The sequence below is a fragment of the Epinephelus moara genome, chromosome 11 (assembly GCF_006386435.1).
Source record: "Epinephelus moara isolate mb chromosome 11, YSFRI_EMoa_1.0, whole genome shotgun sequence".
Classification (NCBI taxonomy): domain Eukaryota; kingdom Metazoa; phylum Chordata; class Actinopteri; order Perciformes; family Serranidae; genus Epinephelus; species Epinephelus moara.
The window spans coordinates 13,755,976-13,774,387 of record NC_065516.1 but is presented as its reverse complement, the minus strand read 5'-3'; the positions used below and the strand labels follow the sequence as shown (position 1 = coordinate 13,774,387).

The following is an 18,412-nucleotide window of genomic DNA, read 5'->3' as shown; positions in this document are numbered from 1 at the left end:
TTCTCCCAAACTATTCTTAGCTGTTTCCATAAAAATTTAAGGGTATCAGGCGCACTTTTATAAACCCCGTAGGGGACTCCATTAGGCCCTGGGGCCGAAGAAGCCTTTGCACGCCTGACCACCTCCTGAACTTCCTTCCACCTAGGTGGTCTGACATCTATCTCATGCTCTATCCCTTCTAATGGAGGGATATCGGGTGGGAAACCTACTATCCTATTCTTCTCTAAAGAATAGAGCTGTGATGACATCAGCACAGATTGCTGATTTTGGCTCCTTTTTAATTTTCCAGAATGTGTCATTATGACAAATGCTGGTTCAACTGGTTTGCATCAAATCAAACCAGTTTAAACTTGTACACCAGACCGGACCAGCAAAACCGTAAACTGACTGGCTGGTTGGTGAACATATAGAGTATTTATTAGCTAAAGAGTCAGATAATCCTCTCAGGAGTTGGTGTAGACCAAAAACAGAGCTAAAACAGAATGAATATTGAACTTACATCCACCAGTACAACTCAGAATGACAGCTTCATACTGTATCTGCTGGAAGTGTACATAGGCAAATGTTCCCTGAAAAGTTTGACACATCAACTTTAAAAGGTGATAATTTATCCGTGTTGTTTTCACAGCTTGTTTCCGCAGCTGCAAGGGACCAAAAAAATTCTGTTACTGCAGGTTTAAAGAGGAACTTAACACCCGCTTTAACTTAAACAGCCCCCTTAAAAAAAGCATTCAAATCCAGACACGATCACTAACACTTCCACTTGCAGCTCTGACAACATTTCCGTCATCCAACTCAAATATTATCTGTCACACACTCTCAATCTCTCCTTTTAAATTACAGTGAGAGTTTAATACAGTTTTATAAATACTGGATAAAACCGAAAACTGTTTGGCAACATCACAGATTTTGGGCTTGAGTGCATAATGACTTCATTTTTTCCAGGAAAAGGCAAAACGACCTGCCATTATTGTTTCCTATAGACTTGTACCACAATATGTTGACACTATAGTAAAGAGACAGCTTATCAACTCAGATTCAGGAAAAAAGTCTTGAATTGCTCTTTATTTTATTTTATTTTTTTTAAAGATATTTTTTGGGGCTTTTTAGCCTTTAATGGACAGGACAGACAAGCGTGAAAGGGGGAGAGAGAGAGAGGGAGTGACATGCAGCAAAGGGCCACAGGCTGGAGTCGAACCCGGGCTGCTGCGGCAACAGCCTTGAACATGGGGCGCCTGCTTTACCACTAAGCCACCGGCGCCCCTGAATTGCTCTTTAAAGACATCCTCAGGCCTTTACTGAATGATGCCTGTTGTCCCTTATCTTGCATATCTGAACAAAGTTATGCTGATTGTGTAAACGGACTAATCTACATCTACTTCTAATCTTTTCAGCACTGAGAGAGGACTGATTGCTCGCTCCCATTCCGATAGTGAATTATTATTCAGACTGCAGATTGAAGTGCCTGATGAATTATTTTTGTTTGTGTGCAGGTTCGGTGTCAAATATCTGGCATTATTTACTTTCCTCTCAGAGAATGTATTGTGTCACTGCATTTGACTGTATTTTAATAAATGTCTACTATCATTAGTGAACAGGAACACCTCAAAAGAAAATGTATATAATTTGTCAGTAATCACGGGGTTTAAATTTGTATAAATCAAATGAATTGCAACATAACCACATATCACCTTTTTCTGACAGTTGACACTTAAGTTCATTCCTGCCTGCACCCCATCACTCATAGCTCACTTGTGATTAGACCACAGCTCTCAGCATGCCTGGGAGCCCCTCGAGGACCCCTGGGAGGAGCTGGAGGAAGTTAAGGATATCTGCGCCGCTATGTTTAATGGATGGATAGAAGCGCATTTGTCCGGATCAGACATTTTTCTGCAGAGAGGTACCTGTAAGTAGCGGCTAGTGTGAACTCTGAGCCCAATTTGTGGAAAACATGCCCGTGGCCTTCAAGCCTGATTCAGACCTTAAGTTTGCTTGAGTCAGTTTTTAAACATGCGTCACTCATCAACACTGCTAAGCCTAGAGGTCCGTGCTGGCATATGTGAGGTGATAAATATGTAAATGAAGGCACATCAGACTTCATTACAATGCACTGGCTTAAAAACACCATGAAATAGCATTTCAGCAGCAATTCATGCTCAGCACCACCCATTCCTTGTTGACCAAAATGTCAAGTTTAAGAAGCATAAATGAGAAACTGTAAAAAAATTCATACTATAACATAAAAAAAACAAAAATTACCTAAACCGGCATTGTTCAAATTACATTTCAAGTGCTTTGTTAAGTTGCCTATAAAGAGCACATACACCATGGCTTATTAATATGGAGGTCACTCTCTCTGTTTCCCATACACCTGCTAAGTTGAAAAGCCTCAGGATGTTGTTGTGGCTCATTTGCATTTACTAGCATTTTGAGCTCGAGCGTGACCCGCTCTAAACCTTAGAGGAAATCTTGACCATGCAGCAAGAAGCAGCAAGTTAAAGACAGAGTGTGATATGATGGCTTCCTCCAGGACTGCATTTAAAACAGACAGATAAAAGAAAAATATCTGCAGTAATAAATGCTAATGTGACCGAAATAAACTGCTGTGTCCTTACGACAGCTACAGCTGTGTAAACTTTGTAGCCATGCTTACAGTTTGACTCTGTAAGTGGCAATGACGGCTGGTTGGTGCAAAACTTTTTACCACTTTTTGTCCAGACAGGAGCTGTGAGATGGACTGCCATGAAATTTTGTTAAGACATTCATGGTCCCAAGGGGATGAATCACAATGACTTAATGCCTCCTGGGCTGAAAAATGAAGCCAAAGACAAAGTGCCAAAAACTGCAGTTCCTCTAATGGCCAATTGAGGCTGGCTTCAGAAGCAAGTCAGTCCCCATAAACACACATGTTAATTGCCTAACCTTACAGCAGAACATATTTACAGCCTTTTTCAAATAACAGTTTTGGTCTCTATAGCTAAATTCTCCTTTTATGACAATTGTACGAGGGAGAATGTTTCTATAACTCAATCATTCTAATTTCTATTGAGGCTTAAAGTTATGCATATGTAAGGGCATGGTTGCTTTACATGACAGTCTGTTTATGGCCTCACCTCTCATTTTGCCTTTATGGATAGGATAGTCAAGGGGGGGGGGGGGATGACATGCAGCAAAGGGCCACAGGCTGCATTCGAACCCGGGCCGCTGCGGCAACAGCCTTGTACATGGGGTGCCTGCTCTACCACTAAGCCACCAATGCCCCACAAGCCCCATTTTTTAATGTGCATTAAAAACAGACTGCAAAGAGAAATAATATTTTACATGGCAGAAGCAGCAGAGTCTTGTTTTGGGTGTGTTTTGAATCAACTAAACTTTACAGTACTTCACAGAATCCCCACCGGCGACCAGTGTTTTTAGAGATATAACTGCAGAGTGACACAGATACACCACCGCAAAAGTATAAATGCTCACAACAGTGTAGGCGACGTAGGTAGGCTGCGACATAGGTAGGCTACGGTGTAGGCTCTGCATAGAGCTGACGCACAAGTAAAAATCCCGCGTAACAGTTAAGGTCTTCATCATGTTGTGCCTGATTTGGCCAACAGAGGACGTTAATCAATCTAGCAGCCTCATATTACTCCTCTTCTTCTACTGTTAGCACTAGTCTTAGACAAGCCCCTTTGAAGCCATTTGTACATAGTTGCCAAACTGTAGAACTCATGGGTCCATTATGTGATGCCATTTGGCTCAAAAAGACTTTTCCCATGGGTTTACATTGGGGGAGAGAGATGTCAGTATATCAGTGGGTAAATCTTTTCGAGTGTTACAACTTCAATGAATGACTCATCTCACTGTCTGGATTTGAGCCATTTGGTTGGATACGATTTTCAAAGTCTAGAGGAGCTGCATGATTAAATAATTTAATTGCCTTTCAAGTTAGCAAAGGGCTAAATTGGAAGTAGCTGGTTTGGCCGGTGAAAGTCTGCAATGCGCCTGCTCCGTTAGCCCCACGATGTGTACGCAGAGTGTGAGGTCTGGGTAATTTTACACAGGGAAGTCAAACCTTTTTGGCCTCAAGCTGCACTAACCAACTTTCATAGGACTGAACAGGGGCCGGCCTCTGATGCTGTATCCAGCTCTCTTTATGCATTTATGGTTTTAGAGAAAACTTCTATGGAAAACTGGGCCAGAGGGTAGCAGGTGTCAAGTGAATCGTCTTTTCAAGGTAAGATGCAACCGTTTGAGATACAAGTGCGTGATGTTATGATGTCACAACGTATCTGATAGATGGATGATCTGCCGTTTAAGGTTTTAAAAAGGTTATGCTAGATAAAGTCATGCTACATAACGCTATTTCATTTCAATTCTGCTCATAATTAAATGTATGTTTTATGTCCACACATTCATTGTAGTTTGACCATTTTCTTTATTATTTCTTCCAAAGTTAATTAGTTAGTCCTAAATTTTATCTGTGCACCATAGTTTATTACAGCATAACAGTTACCACGGTCAAAATACATGAAACAGGAATTACCATCTTCTACCATCGTCTTTTATTTCATAGATTCTAACATGGGATATTTTAATGATACATTGACCTCCAAACTGGAAACGTCCCCGGTTTTCATTTGAGTACTTTGGTCATCTTGGTCAATATCAAATAAAACTCTTAACAGAAATGAGAAATAATACTGTTTATAAACCCTTTAATGTTTTAGGATTTTTATTTTTCTGATTTCCACCCACAAAATGAACCTCCCAGATCTCTCAGATCCTCTCTTATTTATCTGCTTATTGTTGGACTAAGAACAAAACACGGTGAGGCTGCTTTCAGCTACTGTGCTCTACTTTTAAACCAAGGCTAAAAACTTATCTGTTCATCATTGCTTGTAATTAGATTTCGATAGCTTCAGATACTCACTGCTTTCTTTCATTTCATCTATTACACTTCTTTGGCTCCTGATTTGTTTTTCTTTCGACTTTTTTCACTCTGTTATTTTACTCTCAATGTATGCTGTGAAGTACTTCAAATTTCTAAATGTGCTGCATGATTGAACTGCCTTGTCTTAAGTTCCAAGGGCGACTTGGTACTACAAGCTCGTCACATCATCATGCTTTCAAAACTGAAGGTATTTGAAAGCTCAATGAACTCACAAGGAGAAAAGTATACTTATTTTTTTTGCATACAGTATTAGAGAAAAGAACAAAGATTACAATAAACCTTCATGCTCTGGCTAAGGTGACGCCAAAATTCAACTAGTTTAACCTGGACCTTTAGTGACGTGGAGCTCATGCACCAGAACTTTATGCAGTTTAAATTGGGCCCAATGTGATTAGCACGTACTGAGTCTTACAAAGCGAACACGCTGGATTCAAATTAATATTGCAAACTTCCCGATTCCCCTCATGACCTAAAGACTGAGAGAGATGAAGACAAATTCAGTGAGGTGGAAAATTATCAAATGCAGATGTCTGAGCGAGGGCAAGTCAAAGAGAAAGTGAGAGTATGTGAGGGCGTAGAAAGGAGGAATAAAGTAAAAGGATGGAATTATAAGAGGGAACTATATGGGATTATATTTAAGACAAATGGGAAGGTTTACCTAAGGGTGACATCTCTGGTACCCCTGCCAAGTACGGTCCATCAAGAAACTTTGGCTCATTATCGTTGATGTCCTGGACCTTGACCACAAATTCAGACCTGGGCTCTACGGGTATGTTGGTGATTCTGTCCACAGCTTGAGCTTGGAGGGTGTAGTATGCCTGCGCCTCCCGATCGAGGCGCTTTGTGGCGTGGATGTCACCCGTGTTCTCATCAATGGTGAAGATGGAGGTGGCACCCTCGCCGGATAACACGTACTTCACCTTGCCTTCTCCTTTGTCCACATCTGAGTGTAGCTGGGAGAAAAAAAGAATATCAGATTAAAGACAGCCATATCAGAAAGTAAATATTGGAGGAAATAACTTTAATATTTTAGTGTTGATGCTTGACTTAATAAAGAATGACTTGAGGGCATTTGTCTTAAAGGTTTGTTCTGTGAGTAGTTATTAAACAATGATTATACAAGTGAGGGTGATATTTCACATTACCTATTCACAGTTAAGCTAAATTGATTAAAGTGGAATTTAAACTTGAATGTATTTTCATACAATTCATATCACTCATCTTATTTAATATAATGTGTAAGTATCTCATATTTAATACTACTAAAATATTCAAATACTGTATAAAATATTCATTGACAGCATGTGCATTTTGCTGCTGTTATGTACAGCACACACACAACCTAAGCAAACACACATCATGTTTATTGGACAAACATCCGAATCAGATCAAAAGATCAAAACATGCAGCATTTATGCATGAATTCATTATGTTACAAAATCCCATCATGATTTGCATTTTGCTACAAAATAATGGAATGAAACGAAATAGTACCACTTACTGCAGTGCCATTGTGACTTGCTAACTAATGGAATGGTCATTATGAGTGATCAAACCTGCAATTTTCCATTAAAACCTCCAACAGTAACTAGCTCATCTCACATAATAAGCATATTACAGCACTTAGAAAAAATAAAATGATGATTCATCAAATGGATCTTTGGATTTCACCTAGTTTCTGTCCAGAAAACAGAAGTACTGGATCCTACGTTTTCCATAATGCAACTAACTAAATTCTTTATGTCTTCAAACCAGTCAGTTGGAAGGTCAAGATAAAATTTGTCCTCAGGAAATATCTATCATCTACATATTGCAAAAGAGTCTAAGTCAAGGTAAAATGCCTTTTTTTTTTAACCCTTTTGGATCACATCCCTGGTCATATTGTGAACATATTTAACAATATGCTAAAAAAAATGAAACATTTCTTAGTATACTTCTATCAAAATCCAATCATGTTTTCGTCCTGCAAAACCAAATATGACGTGTGCTTACATAAGCTAGTACCAATCAGTTTTAACCAATATTATCATCACTGCCATCCATCAATCAATCTTCAGGAGCACAGCGCTAAAGCCGCATTTCCAACAAATACTTTTGGTATAGTACCCTTAGAACTGGTATGTAACTCATATGGACATGTACCTAAACCCTATCTGTTCAGTGTTAAATCTATGTGTTAATGTTAATGTTAAATGTAGGCAGCTAAAGGCTCATTTATGCTCAACGTTAAATACGGATACGGATATGGATGGAGCCTTCTGTCCGTGCTCCGCGTTCATTTCGTCCGTATTTCTGCACGTTTCCATAAAGCTTACGGATACGGGTCAAACGGAGCAGTACCACCGGGAACCGTGGGGGCAGTGTTGCTGTCACTACCCGATATGTAGCTCTAGTGAGACACGAAGAAGAAATAACAATTCAATTTCTCTCATTGGCAGTACTAGAGGAAAGAATTCTCCGTCCTCCAGTCGCAATGTATTTAACGGCCTCACCGACCACCGCCTCCTACAATGCTGCCTCTGTTTTTGTCTTTTATTCAAGAGGTACATTATCAATATCTCCTCCACAGTCGCCATGTTTGTTTTTGAGTTTGTTGTTGTCATAAACTTTTGACGCTGGGCTGCCTCCTGGTGGATATACTGGTTAACATCCATGCCAACGGAAAGGATGCATGGAAGTATGTGGGCAGTAACGGTAACATCGTTTGAAACGGACGTATACATTTTCGTACGTAAAGGGAGCATAAATGAGCCTGCTCCATTCACATCTGCACCTGAGTGTGTTCATATGGACATGATCTGTTTTTTGGAGGATCCTGTTTATGTGTTTAAGCATGTAAACACCATATTCTGTTCATGAGAAACCCGAATATGTTAGCTGAAGTACTATAAAAGAAACCGGAATGTATATGGGGAATATGAATATCCAATGTCTCTGTGCTCATGTAAACACCATGTCTTGAATATGATCATAACCGTGATTAGCCTCATAAATGGGTTATTCATGTCCATGTCATCGCACTCATTCATCGTCCACAGAATGAACGTCATTTTCAGAACAAAAAAGAACAGGCTAGAGTGTTTACAGTCTCTGTTGCAATTGACGGGATACCACAAATATAGCGGGTTTATGCATTGACTCCTTGTAGAAAGGGTAAAAATTCTCTCTTCAGCAATTAACTGACTGCAGTGTTTCTAGCTCCACCTTTTAGAATCAGATCAGCGTGCAAGGTACCTCGACAGACGTGTATTGAAAAACTGAACGAAACAGAACTGTTATTGGTACCATCCACAAGTCTTGACATGAAACGTGAAAAACAAACGCCCTAATGTCTATGAACTCAACTGAACTGAAAAGAACTACTTGGTGGAAACTAGGCATAAGATTAATTTGGCTAGCTAGCTAGAGTAGGGTATATCTTTGTTTCACCAAAATACCATGGTTACGGACTCCTGGCTAGAATTTATTTACTTTAAGGAAAGTAGTGTCTGTGACAGCTCCAGATTAGGCGCAAGGCTTATTATAGTGGAACTCTTTAGCACTTAAATGGATGGACTTCATCAGTCTGTATCTTAAATATACTACTATCACATCAGTTTGTTATGACACGCCCACTTTTCAATGATAATAAAAAAATTGCTTGCAGTGTTGTATCCAGCCTGTCTTTCTTGTTTCGCCTGGGAATATGTCACGATTCTGAAGCTAGATACCCTCAAAATGCTGGTTTTATTTAAACTTTAATGCAAAGCTTCCAAAGAGGCACACTTAAAAACGTCAAATGTAGAAATACTTCTGCCTGGAGACCCTATACTGACCCCATCTTTGTTATCTTTGCTTACATGCCACTAATGTCAGACATTCTTAGTAGTTCAATATTCAAACAGCCTTTTAAATAGCCGTGAATGAAAGCTCAGGTGAGTAAAAGCTTTTCCATGTTGGACTTCTTTTCATTCATTTTCTGCCCTTTGGAATAAAAGGAGCACAGGTGGCTTGGTAGATGTTAATGTTCGCTGTGCAATTTCTCAATGACATATCTGTACGACACAACATCTGGATACTAAAGCTCAAACATTTTCAACAGTGGCCTCTTGTTGCCATTAACAGCAGCCAGTATGCAAACCACTGATAGTAAAAAAGCTTGCACAAGTTTTAGCCCTCTGAGAATTAAAAGCAAGAGCTGAGGTCGTGCTGTCAGATCAGTCCTTTTCAAAGGCCACATAAAACATCCTTGTCTAAAACAAGTGGTGCACCATATAACAGTCAAGTCCATGTCTTCAAATCAAATCTTTTCAGTTTAAAGTCTGTGGGATGATGCTATGAAATTTGAGTTTGTTTCTTATAGTTGCTAGAATATCAATAGATGTTTTAATGTTCCATGAACAGACGTACAGGTCTTAAAAGAAGTCAGAAAAGCTACATTGCTATCATTAAACCTGTGCAGTCACTATAACAACCTTTTTATGGCAGAGTTTGAATCTTAGGGGAATAAGTCACGAGTTTAAAGATGACTTTAGGACCCCTCCCTCAGAGTACGACTCCAACAAAAATAATCCTTGAACAACTCTAAAGAAAGAACACTTGAAGCTTTTGGGAGCATTCAAATTACTATGACAAGTAACCAGCCTTGAATAATCCTGTTTGAAGTCGGAGCTGTCTGATGGCCATCAACCCCTTCAATATTCTGAACATCAGAGCGATCACAGAAGCTGCCATATATCTTAGGCGAAGGCCGTTGCTGGTGTTTAAAGATGGACAGATGGACCATTTTCAACTGTCAGCATTTAGCAGAGTGCATATTTCTGCCTTTACTCCATCACCTCCAACATGACAGAACACCTCAATTAACAAAAAAGCATGCAGAGCAAGCTTTCAGTGGATTTCTTTCAGGGAATGTTTTTCCAGATTCTCAATATTCGGTGTTAAAAGTCTGCAGAATAAAGCTTCAATTGAACTAGTAATATCCACCCTTCAACAGTGCTCTCAATCGTCCCAGTGTTTTGCATCTTATTGCCGCCAAACCTATAAAATCAGTAAGGACCGGGCTGAGTATTTCCATCTTTCTGTCTGTTGAAGTGCTCTTTTCAGCCTTCCCTATTTACTCACAAGCCAAGCTTTGTCTTGCTATTGCACTGAGACAAATGGTTTCTGTAAAGTGTCAAGTACACTACACCAGCAATGATCACAGTGTAAACACTGAAAACTTATAATAGTTTTTCAGCGATTTAGTATTGCACTTCCATGAAGTTGAAGCACTCACAAGAAAGACATTAAAAGAAGCCTTCTCAACACTAATGCTGTGATATTCCTGCAAGTTTCAGTCCCTATTATGGGTCAAGCTCCAATAACACTGCATCCTATATTTCCTATAATGCAACTCAGTAGCAAATCCCCCTGTCTCTACATGCATCCTTTGACCCCACACTTCTGATTTATAGGGGTGTGAATCTTTAGGCACCTAACAATATGATTCTGATTAAGAGGGCTACGATGCAATCATAAAACAGTTATTGACGAATCTTGATCTAGGGCTGGACAATAACTCTATATTATATCAATACTGTGATAGGAGACTAGATCTTGTCTAAGACTTTTAATATCCTCCTGAGACCCTGTGTCCTCAAATAAGGGGAATCACATTTTGGGTTTACTTGACTTATACTTCATTCTACTTAACTTAGACCTGTTGTCTTCGTCCGTGGACACTTTTTATGTCATCTTTTCTGCAACAAATTTGACCAATTTTGGCGACAGTAACAAGCTAAGATGCTCTTAATTATAAAGTACTTGTTTGAAGACACTGGGATTTTATTATTGTCTCATTTGAGGACATTGGGACTTCATTATTGTTGACAATATTTTGTTTTTCATATTCATCGGAAGTGTTGTCTTTCCCTGGCTTAAGAGGCTCTATTACAGTACAGTGATGTAATCTTCTGACCCAACCAGACTGTTCTAGCTGTTCTATTATTTGCCTCAACCCACTTAGTCATTATTGTACATCCACATTACTGATGATTATATTTCAAAATAACACTGTGTAAATATTTTGTGAAAGCACTAAAAGTCAACCCTACAATAATAAGATATTTGGTCAAAAATAATGTGATATTTTACTTTTCTCCATATTTCCCAGCCCTATGTTGATGCATCAAAATCAGAAAAGCGAGGCACCAGTGGCTTAGTGGTAGAGCAGGCGCCCCATGCAAAAGGCTGTTGCCGCAGCGGCCCGGGTTCGACTCCAGCCTGTGGTCCTCTGCTGCATGTCACTCCCTCTCTCTCTCCCCCTTTCATGCTTATCTGTCCTATCAATTAAAGGCTAAAAAGCCCCCAAAAATATCTTAAATAAAATAAAATAAAATAAAAAATAAAATCAGAAATGCTTTATTGATCCTGAGGGGAAATTATGATTCATTACAGTTGCTCCGATGTAAAGAATAGAGAATTATAAACAGTAAGAATAAGACTATGGAATAAAAGTGTGTCAATACAAAACAATAAGATAAAATAAAGTAGAAATGAAATGTGCAATAAAATAAGAATAAAAATAAAATGTGCATTATGCTACTGTGTTTAACATTAGTACTTAAGATATAAAAATTAAATGATCAAAATAAAATATATATTTTCACTGTGCTGAGGCTATACATGTGAAAATGTAACTACAATATACATCAGTAGAATAAAACAATAGCATTAGAGTAAACATAATAAATTTGTACTGTTATGTGCATTTTATGTTGAATTAATATACACTCGAGGTGAAAAATATTCCACAGTTGCATAATTGCAAAGAATATTTCTATCCATGATTAATTTTTCCTCACTGTGCGACTGCTTGCTTCTTTTAAAACATACCATGTTTGTAATGTTCTATGATTAAAATAAACAGATGCTTTTACTTTACTCCATTTTACAATCTTTTAAACACAGTGGTGGCAGAACATTAAAGGGATAGTGCACCCAAAAATGAAAATTCAGCCATTATCTACTCAACCATATGCCGACGGAGGCTCACATCCCTTGTGGAGATCGGCGGGGGGAGCGGCTAGCACACCTAATGGCTGACGGCACCCCAGACTAACGTCCAAGAACACAAAATTGAAACCACCCGTGTTTACATCACGTGACACGTGCACCGCAGGGAGAGACAACAGTAACTACAGTAGCTAAAACATAATTTGCACTACGGTCTTTTAGCAAAGGACAAAAACATAATTTGCACTACGGTCTTTTAGCAAAGGACAGCCCAACATGTCTGAAGACTTTGAAATTCAGGAGGAACAGCATTTCTTTGTCGAGCCGTATTTGTTTGAGCCCAAGTATACGGACGCGGAACTCAGGCTGCTGGACGAAGCAGCCGCCGCAGCNCTGAAGACTTTGAAATTCAGGAGGAACAGCATTTCTTTGTCGAGCCGTATTTGTTTGAGCCCGAGTATACGGACGCGGTAACTCAGGCTGCTGGACGAAGCAGCCGCCGCAGCTCATGAGCCTCAGCCAGCTGCAGAATACCGGAGTCGAGCACTGGAAACCTGGTGGTGTAGTTGTTTCAAATGCAAAGCAATGCCAACTGATGAGGAAAGTCTTTGCTGCTCAGGCTGGGAATTGGCGATGCCTGCACTTGAGAATCTGGACATCAGTATTGACGAGACTGCTGCTCTTCAGAGACCGTGCATCATCGATCACCCTGAGCGCGCACACGTGAGCGTGGAGCACAGAGAAGCAGTCAGAGCTACAGGCTACAGTGAGGCTAAAAACAGAGTTCATATGACGTTTTTTGAAACAACTTTTTATGTCGGGGCTTCAGGACACTTGGATCACTACGGATGAGCATGTTGGAGATATTTTGTGGTTTCAATTTTGTGTTCTTGGACGTTAGTCTGGGGCGCCGTCAGCCATTAGGTGTGCTAGCCCCCCACCCAAATCTCCGAAAGGGATGTGAGGACTCTAAAACTTCACCTGAGCCTCCGTCGGCATATGGGTGAGTAGATAATGCCTGAATTTTCATTTTTGGGTGCACTATCCCTTTAACATGACGATCATGTTTAGGTCGGTTATGTTTCATCATCCAATTGGTCCTGTTGTAAGGACCATATAGCCCAGTCTTACAAAGTTGTTACAGGCAATTATAACGTTGAGAATTCAGTTTTAAATGACGTAATAATACATCATTTTTGACGTAGGAATACTGATGCATCTTATGCCGGGCTCAGACTACAAGAGTTTGGGGCTGATTTATCCCCGATTTACCCCTCCTGACAATCGGAGGAGAAATCAGGTCTGGGACCTTCGTCAGTACCGATGTTCAGCACAGATTATCTGAAATACGAGAGTTTACCGATCCAGTCTTAAACCTCCAGAACTGCTCACCAGGGCTGCCACGATAATTTCCATAATGCTTGATATTTAGGATTTAAAATCTGGATGATTACTCTTATAATGACAGTAATACGAAGCAGCTGATGGTGTTGTAAAGCAACGGTAAACACTATAGCCCTTGAGGCTAATGCTAGCTAGCATACTACTGTTGACAGATATTAAAACTTGCAGTTAAAATCTCACTTCTAGTTCTCGCTGTGGAATAGACAGCCTGTATGGACCAGGTTTCCCAAACCAATCTCTCATCTACACCTTGGCTCTCTGCTTTTGTTTTTCTCACTGCAAATCATCGTTAACATTACAGCAGGGTCGTGCACCACGTCAGCCTCCGATTTATACATCTGCTTCCCCATGAGATCATCAGAGGCGGTACATTCATGCTCCCTCTGGCACGATAATCTTAATATTATACTGAAATATACTGTATCAGGTGTAATGTGCGTGATGCAGCCCGATTTCAGTTAGAATCTTAAAAGAATTTTAAAAGTCCTGTAGTCTCAGCCTGATTGAGAACTGATTTTTCCATCAGCCCTAACAATTTGTATGGCAAACATAAAAAGTCTCAACCCAAGGTATGATAGTCCTATTTGACATCATGATGTCCAACCATTTCTGTAGCCAATCTGACATTTGAGCATGGCCGTTTGGAACAACTATAAACACTTTTGATTTCCCATGTGGTCATACAACATGTCTAACAAACTAGTTCAGAATGAGCACAACCCGACCCTAACATTGCCAAACATGACATTCACTTCTCTGGATGGCCTGTGCCTTAAGATATTGTCCCACAGAATAAGAATGGGTGACTATGCAAAATGTTCACCAAGAATGCTCTTGATTCTCCGCTGGATATGCAGACACTGCTCTCACATTGGTTCCTGACAGGATATTATGAAAACTTCCACCATGATTTCCATTTTACTACACATAGGATATGAAATAAAATGGTGCAACTTACTGTAATGCCACTGTCACTTGGAAGACATGATGAATTTCCCAATAAAACATCTGGCAATAACTGCCTCATCTTACAAAATTTACCATCAGCTAATGTTAAATTTACTAAATGTGTTTGCATCTATAAATCCACGAGGATTCACCAATTGGACGTGTATTTATTTAGCAAAAAATGTAAATGAAATTATTCCTCAGGAAACATTTACTCTCTATTTTTTTCCAAACTTCTCAGGCAAAGCTTTTATAACATGCAGAGAAAGGTTTTGTATCTTAATGCAGGCAGCTTTCAGATTCTCAAAGCTGCACTTGGAAACTCTTTATGCAAAAATACTTCTGTCCCAGGTGAGACCCTATAGCTACTCCAGGTTATCAAACGGGACGCCCTACACTCTACTTCTTGGCTGTGCCTCAAGATTATGTACCTGAAAATAACAAACAGGGCTGGTGACAATGCATAATCTTTACGAAGGATGCTCCTAAATCACTCCTGGAAATGCAAACACAAATCTCGCCTTCAGATCACTCCATTGCCCAGAGGAACCTCCCCAGACACTAATATAAACCTACATTAAGTTACCAAACACATGTAAACTGAGTGGGTGAATTTCAATGACCAGTTTCCATGTGATGGTGAAGAGATGATCAACTCTTCCAGAAACAGGAGGGAAACCACAATGCTCTTACTGAAATTGAGGTTCACCATCAGTTGGAGTCTCCTTGTCAGACTGGTCTGTTTCCTGGAGGAGCCTGAGGCGCTGTTCCTGAACTCCAGGTGACACTGAAGAGGGATGTTTCCAATGACAGCCAGAAAACAGCCAGAGGCTTTTGCATCTCAAGGCAAATTTCCCTCCACCGGCAGGCACCACGTAACGCAGTGCTTTTTAACTACCTGGGTAACCTCAGGAGCCAGGGAGATGGGAAAGGCTTAGAACGAGTCCGCCAGCACGTCTTCCTCTTGGATGGAGCGACATTTGGGTTCAGGATATCTTGGCCGTACTCCTGCTACTGCTGAATGATCCTTAGTCAAGGTCAACCACTAACTATTGCTGATGAAAACAGTCAGGGTAAAGGCCTGCCCTGATGTCTGGAGTCATCTAATGGTTCATCAGAATTGATTTTTAACATCCTTACCACACCTGCCACAGTGCTCAATAGCTCAACAAGGACAGCCACTGTATTACTTTGGGTAGAAACAGTTTATAGACAGCATTATTTCTGAGCAGTTTTTTATCATTATGATTACTTTTCCTGTTTAAACTGAACTAAATGATCGTTCTCACATTGATCAAATGGCCTGTGATTGGATTGGATCTAGGACCACATATTAACCCTTTGAGTGCCAGTGCCTGTATTGGTATTTTTGCTTATTGTTATGTCATTTCTTTCAGTATGTTTACATGCTTCATATTTCTAAAAGGTTATGTAAGTCAGTAACCATAATAATCGAAAAAAATATTGAAATTGAGTCATTCAAAAATAAAACACAAAAATTAGACACCTTTTTTCTTTTCAAAAACACAAAACATGGTCATCCGAAAGACTCTGGATTGTAAAAACAAGAACAAGATATTTCTTAACACTCCACAAATTATTTGAACTATGTAGATTATTTAGTATTTGAGATATGCTCATATTCATGAGCACAGGTATTGTGATAGATTCATCATTCATTCCTCTGGCACCATGGCATGTTTTCATGTTGATTTCCACCACACGTAGCATAGCACAATGACACATTACAAGTGTACAATTTGATGACACAAGACAGAAGCCTTGGCTTTCTGCTGCAAAAAAAATAAATGTTCAAGCTATTATGGTTTTAATTTTCAATAGATATATATATAGATACAGGATTATGAAAACATCTCCGGTATCCATTATGGGAAAATCAACAGTGTAATTACAGCCAAATACGACGTTTGCACAGCAGGTAAGGTAATGTAACGTAAGGTGGTGATGTGATGACATAGAAGACAGAAGCCTTAGCAGTCTGCTGCAAAAAGCTCATAGTGAGACTAGCTATTACGGTCCTTATTTTAGATCTATTGAAACAGCAACATGGAAACAATGATCTCCTGCACCCCTTGAGGTATGTCCATTTATAAAGTGGCTCAGACCTGAATGGGAAAAAAATCTGATTTCTGTGTTCACACTACTCTAAAATAATTATATCTGTGTTACATGGAAGCAATGTGGGCCATGTTTGCTTTTAATGTGAACGTAGCCAAATAAATAACTGTGTGAACATTTTGTACTGTGCTTTCAATTGGCCTCTCTTGTTGTGTGTTGTTTATTATACAGCTTTTACTTTTATATTACACTTGTCGAGGATTATTGTCGAAACTCTTCCTTCAATTTATCTGTAAATGTCAACATCTCATTATGGGATAAATAACAATGGTATTTCAGGTTCCAAGCCAGCGCTGCAGGGGTTGAAAATGATTAGGTCAATATTATATTGGTGGCACTGAAGGAGTACATGCTGAACAGGGGATACAACACCAAAGGTCTTTTATTAATGGAATCCATCAGCAGGTTGATGGATGCTGCGTTCGGGGCGTGATGATTGCATTGGTTGTGTCCTCAAGCCTCGGCGTGCATATGTCGCCTCTCTTATGGAGCTGGCTGTGTTTATTCACCATCTCCTGCTGTCAGGAGCAAACTTGAGGTAAACTGTCAGTCCTGGAAGAGAGTCAACATTTAATCTTGAGGAAGCCATCCGTGGCAGTTTGTTTCCGGTAAATGCCACGGACAAGAGGGACAAAGCTGAGGGGCCACAAAGCATGCAAGCCGGGTCGAGGGTCAAGCACACTATGTGGTCTTTTCAGCGAACTGTTTGCTCCGTTTCCCATTCTCTCCCTGGCAGTGAAGGACACACAGCAGTGCAGCAACTGTCGCCACATATTCCATCTCTAAATCTAATAAACACTGAGGGCTACATAAAATATGTATAGCTTGGCAAGGCTTATTAAAAGTACACCCTGGTCAAATACTTTTCTCTCTCATTAATCTAACCCATTTTAAAACCGTCACTGCTCATTTTCAGGTGGTATTTGAAGTTTCAACTCTTATTACTTTTACTGAGCACCATAGTTGCTTCACTTGCAAAAATGTAAAGACTCCTCTGTAATTCTTTTCTTTGCTTCCCTTGAGGTGAGTGTAACACAGCATGCAGCGCGGCGGTGCAGCTCAAAGGCACTCCCAGGGATTGTGAAGGCGGGGTGGGATCTGAACACGAACCCTTCTGAAATCAGTGCTGACACTTATCATCACTTTGTATGCAGGCAGTTCTCCAGGGACCAGCCTGTTAGCTTTGTGTTTGCTTGTTTACCTTGTAGCGAAGGAGAAGGGTAAAAAGCATAAAAGAACCCATAACAACACACTGATACATGCTTGTCCTATCACTACCACTGCTGCACAATGTGTTCAAATTGTTCTAGCATTTGGATTTTCATTTTTGGCATTCTACGCTACATGAAAAGTCGTGTTGGAAAGTGTGTAATTCTATTTTGCTCCTCTTTACGCCCATTTGGCTTGGCTCCGTGCAACACTGCAAGTAGAAAAAAAAAAAGGAAATAAATATAAAAATAAAAACACTCAAACCCCAAGATGTATGTTTCAAGCTTTGTATTTGCACCTCCCTTGAGGAGAGTACAAATTCTCCTATTCAATGGACTGTGCACAATCCAAAATGGATACAAAAGTCCATACCTACAGGCAACCTGTGAGCAATACTGGATCCGGCACACCAAAACAGCCTCCGCCGCTGCTCAAGAGTCCTTAATCAACAATCGCCCTCAAGATATTCCAACAGAGCAGCTGAATGTCGGGGCTTAACTGGGTCTCTTACGAGCAAGGTATGTTTCACAAACAACCCAAAAATAAAACAAGAAACACGGACGGCTGCACTCTGACATTGTTTCCTGATGTTGCACAGGAAACTTGCACATAATAAGCCTCCCCACGGTGTAAATCATATCCTATATAATGTTATTATATCCAAAAGAAATCATGGAATTGCCAGTGAACAAAGGGTATAAATGGACACAGCAGGGGGCTCAGACTCATACAATAAAACACACATGAAGCGCATATAAAGAAGGACAGCAGACGGGGATAAGAGGGGTCATTCTG

General features: G+C 40.0%; 1 protein-coding gene across 1 annotated transcript in view; it reads right to left on the bottom strand.

Moving 5' to 3' along the window:
• Nucleotides 1–18,412, bottom strand: part of LOC126398032 (cadherin-7-like) — a 263,786-nt gene that overhangs the window by 103,121 nt on the left and 142,253 nt on the right. The window contains exon 4 of the mRNA XM_050057199.1: nucleotides 5,601–5,895. Coding sequence (XP_049913156.1) covers nucleotides 5,601–5,895 — 295 coding nt within the window. The remainder of the gene's footprint in view (nucleotides 1–5,600; nucleotides 5,896–18,412) is intronic.